This window comes from Chenopodium album, chromosome 12 (genome assembly GCF_948465745.1).
Source record: "Chenopodium album chromosome 12, dcCheAlbu1.1, whole genome shotgun sequence".
In the NCBI taxonomy this organism is placed as follows: Eukaryota; Viridiplantae; Streptophyta; class Magnoliopsida; order Caryophyllales; family Amaranthaceae; genus Chenopodium; species Chenopodium album.
This window is the reverse complement of record NC_137845.1, coordinates 1067434-1071185: the sequence shown is the minus strand read 5'-3', so window position 1 is coordinate 1071185 and position 3752 is coordinate 1067434. Positions and strand designations below refer to the sequence as shown.

Genomic DNA, 3752 nt, shown 5'->3' with positions numbered 1-3752 from the left:
AATTATTATTACTCATAATTTATTAATCAGTTTAAAGTGCGAGTTCTTCTAAACAAAAAGGCTTAAGATGCGACTTTTAATTCCAAATGATTTTGGTATCAAGCCTTTTATTTTCTTACATATCCTCAATTAAAGTGGATAAGAATTGTTATAATCATCAATTAATTAGTTAGGTATGTTAAATTCCATACGGTTTAGTATTTCTTTCAATGTAACTATCATGGAACATATCAAAAGTAACGACAATGCTTTAGTTTCAAAATAATTTGGGATCGGCTAACATGAATCGTCATAAGAAATTGTACGATATACGTACAGAAACGGACATAACAAAAATGTACAATATACCATGGAACACATAGCATATGAAAATAATTCAATAAATTTTAATTTTTATAAGTACTACAGGGCACTTTCTTTAAAAATACACAATTACAACTTTTATTAAACTACAACATATTGGTTTAAATTTAACAAATTTGACGATAAAAAGTAAAGATGAATCCCATAGGGTGGCGGCTGTCGAGTGTTTGATATTTACCATGCTACGTACGTTTAAAATATTCTTAGCCGACAACTTTATCTTGATGGCTAAGCACGTGATTATAATTGTATAACAACTCCCTTAGGAAAATTCAACCCAAACACCTCCAAACTTTACTTTAATTCACTATAAAATGTGGATAAGTTGCTTACTCAATTTCATTATACCAAGCTACTAAACTTAGTAGTGTATATATATTATTTGTGTCGATTCAAATAACAAACTAAGGTAAGTGAGCATATTTAGAGACAATGAAGAGAACCTCGCAATCTTCAATGCTCTTTTTTGGGCTCATATTAGTAACCCTAGTTGGCCTTGCCCATTGTCATGCTCATAGTCCTCACGGGCAACTTAAAGTTGGTTTTTATAATGGCAAGTGCGGTGGACACAACGTTGAAAAGGTCATTTATGATGTAGTTAAGCAAAAAATTACTGCTGATCCAGATACAGTGTCTGATCTTGTTCGTGTATCATTCCACGATTGCTTTGTTAGGGTTTGTTCTGATCTTATAACTTACATAATTAATTCTTCTAATTATCTATTAGCTTGTTCATGTTAATTTATAGCTTATTAAACATGTTTTACTTACTTGTGTGATTCAATTATAAAGGGATGTGATGGATCGATATTGCTCAATGGAAAAGATACAGAGCAAACAGCGCCAATTAATAAAGGGCTTGGTGGTATCAAGACTGTTAGTGATATTAAGGAAGCAGTTGAGAAGGTGTGTCCAGGAGTCGTCTCTTGTACAGATGTTCTTGTTATAGGTGCTAGAGCTGCAATTTCCTTGGTAAGTTATTAAAGGATTACTTGTTTAGTTGTTAGATTTTACTTCGTATATGTTTGATGCTCAAGTTCTAGACTTTCTAAGGGTAAAGTAAGTAATAATGATAAAATTAAAGGACATGCCAATATAACTTTGCTTGGTACGGTGTGCATGCAGGCAGGAGGAAAATGGTATGAAGTAGAAACCGGAAGAAGAGATGGAGTTGTTTCACGTAAAGATGAAGCACAAGCAAACATTCCTCCACCAACAATGCCAGTACCTCAAGCCATTGAATTGTTTGCTAGGAAAGGACTCAACAAGCATGATTTCGTCGTGCTTTTAGGTAAATACTATCATTTGTAAAATCGATCTAAATTAAAATTATTATTTCTTCTTAGAAAAAAAATTATTTTATCAAAGTTAAGTTGTTTTCATAGCTAATTTGTATAATACACTTTATTACTTACAGGTGGACATACTGTTGGAACTGCACATTGTCACTCATTCAAAGAGCGTTTATATAATTTTCGAAATACCAAAAAACCAGACTGTACTATTAGCCCATCTCTTCTCCAACTTCTGCAAAAGACATGTCCTCTTAATAGTAAAATTGACAATGAAACATTCCTAGACCAAACAACAAATAGCCACTTCAAGATTGACAATGCTTACTACAAGCAAATTCTAGCACACAACGGCGTAATGGAGATTGATCAAAACTTGGCATCAAATCCCTCTACTAGAGGCCTAGTTATCGGACTAGCCAAAAGTCCTAATCAATTCCTAGATCAATTCGGTCCGGCCATGGTCAAGATGGCTAGGATTGGAGTTCTCACTGGCAACCAAGGGGAGATAAGAAAATCTTGTGGTTCCGTCAATTAGTTAAAGTTTTTATTTTCTCAATGCAATTCTAATTTTTGTCATTTGTTATTTGTTATTATTTGTTGTTGTTGTGGTTGTCGTTGTTGTATCAATAGAAGGTGGGTCGTAGTTGATATGCATGGGAAACTCCATGTGGTAATGCGCTGAATTAGATTCATTCATCATTGCATTACCAATAAAAAAAAAAAAAGAAAGTAGGGACATATTTTGTTAACCTTTATATGTGCCATTATTATTCTATGGAATAATCAAAGAAGTTTTTCAATTGTGTTTGCTTGTACGCAAGTACGCGACACAAACAAATAGTGTTTTGCCTTTTGCTCTTGTTTTCTAATCTTAATTGCATTCCAACTCCCTCAAAAAAAAGTACGTTTCATTATGTCATTTGACATTATGATAATTTAGAATTCTTGAATCGACAATTCAATCACATCACAGTATTATTAGCCTACGCCCTAACCTTACTTTAAATTATTCATTGAGGTGCCTCCTAAAAATAATTATAAGCAAATATGCAATCGTATTAAAATAAATATCTCTCTATTAACATGTCACACGCACGCAAAAAGGCGTTATACAACTAGTTAATACTATATTAATCATAGTTATTTTTTTTAATTGTCTTCCCAATTTTTCCAGAGAAGACGCTATGACAAAATGCTCATGTCATCCAACTAATTAACTATAAATGCATATATGTGGATAGCGTGGAGGAAGACTCACTTCACAAAAGCTACGCGAGTGTTAGTTATTACTTAATGTAATTGTTTAGCAACACTTTTTAATACGCAGATACTCGGTAGAATATTAGTATACAACTTACAAATTTTGAAATTAAAATTTATCTTCACAATTTTAGATTAATTATTATTACATGTGCCATTCATGACTACTAGAGATTACATTAAGATTTTGATAGTGACCGGGAACCTAAGAGCAAGTTTAGCCCCAAGTCTTAAGACTTGGGGTGATATCATCATTTTGAGTCTTAAGACTTATGCTTAATACTTTTCCCATTTTTCTTCTTAAATCTCAAACAAGTTTTAAGTTGGGTCTTGAAATTTCAAGACTCAACTTAAGACTTGAGATTGGAACCCACCTCACTATTATTTTTATTATCCTTTTTTTTTTTTTTTTTTTTTTTTTTTACACTTTTTTACGTATAATATGTCATATATTTAAGTCTTAGGGCTGAAGTGATAAATTTGTGCAAATCTTAGTGAGTCTTAACAAGAATTTGATAACATCATTTTCAATGGAGACCACCAAAAATGATGTCACATCCAAGTCTTAAAACTTGGGGTTAAACTTGCTCAAAGCCAAACAGTCAAAGCATCATCTACATGAATCGACTATAACTAAATAGATACATCTCATTCTCGTACATGTTGTAAAGAAGTATACCTCCTCCTTTTCAGGATACCTTAATTAATTACCAATTTTGGTCTCTGCCACGTATATACTAAAACATATACTTGATCATTAACAAAATTAATTATCTAAGAATATGTGGCTAGCAAAAATGTCTTTGAATAAGATATTTGAAATTATTAACTATA

The 3752-nt window shown here is 32.1% G+C and overlaps 1 protein-coding gene across 1 annotated transcript; it reads left to right on the top strand.

The window, feature by feature from the left end:
- Positions 1 to 670: 670 nt before the first annotated feature.
- On the top strand, positions 671 to 2407 carry LOC145571496 (cationic peroxidase 2-like). The gene is made up of 4 exons (XM_081630529.1): positions 671 to 1038; positions 1156 to 1335; positions 1489 to 1654; positions 1781 to 2407. The coding sequence occupies exons 1-4, from the start codon at positions 796 to 798 to the stop codon at positions 2191 to 2193; spliced, it is 1002 nt and encodes a 333-aa protein (XP_081486655.1). The 5' UTR covers positions 671 to 795; the 3' UTR covers positions 2194 to 2407.
- Positions 2408 to 3752: the final 1345 nt, after the last annotated feature.

Bases quoted from the DNA above. Each gene is read 5' to 3' on its own strand.
- LOC145571496 (XM_081630529.1), top strand. From the start codon at position 796: ATGAAGAGAACCTCGCAATCTTCAATGCTCTTTTTTGGGCTCATATTA. The intron at 1,039-1,155 runs GTTTGTTCTGAT...TCAATTATAAAG, and splicing joins TCCACGATTGCTTTGTTAGG to GGATGTGATGGATCGATATT. The intron at 1,336-1,488 runs GTAAGTTATTAA...GTGTGCATGCAG, and splicing joins CTAGAGCTGCAATTTCCTTG to GCAGGAGGAAAATGGTATGA.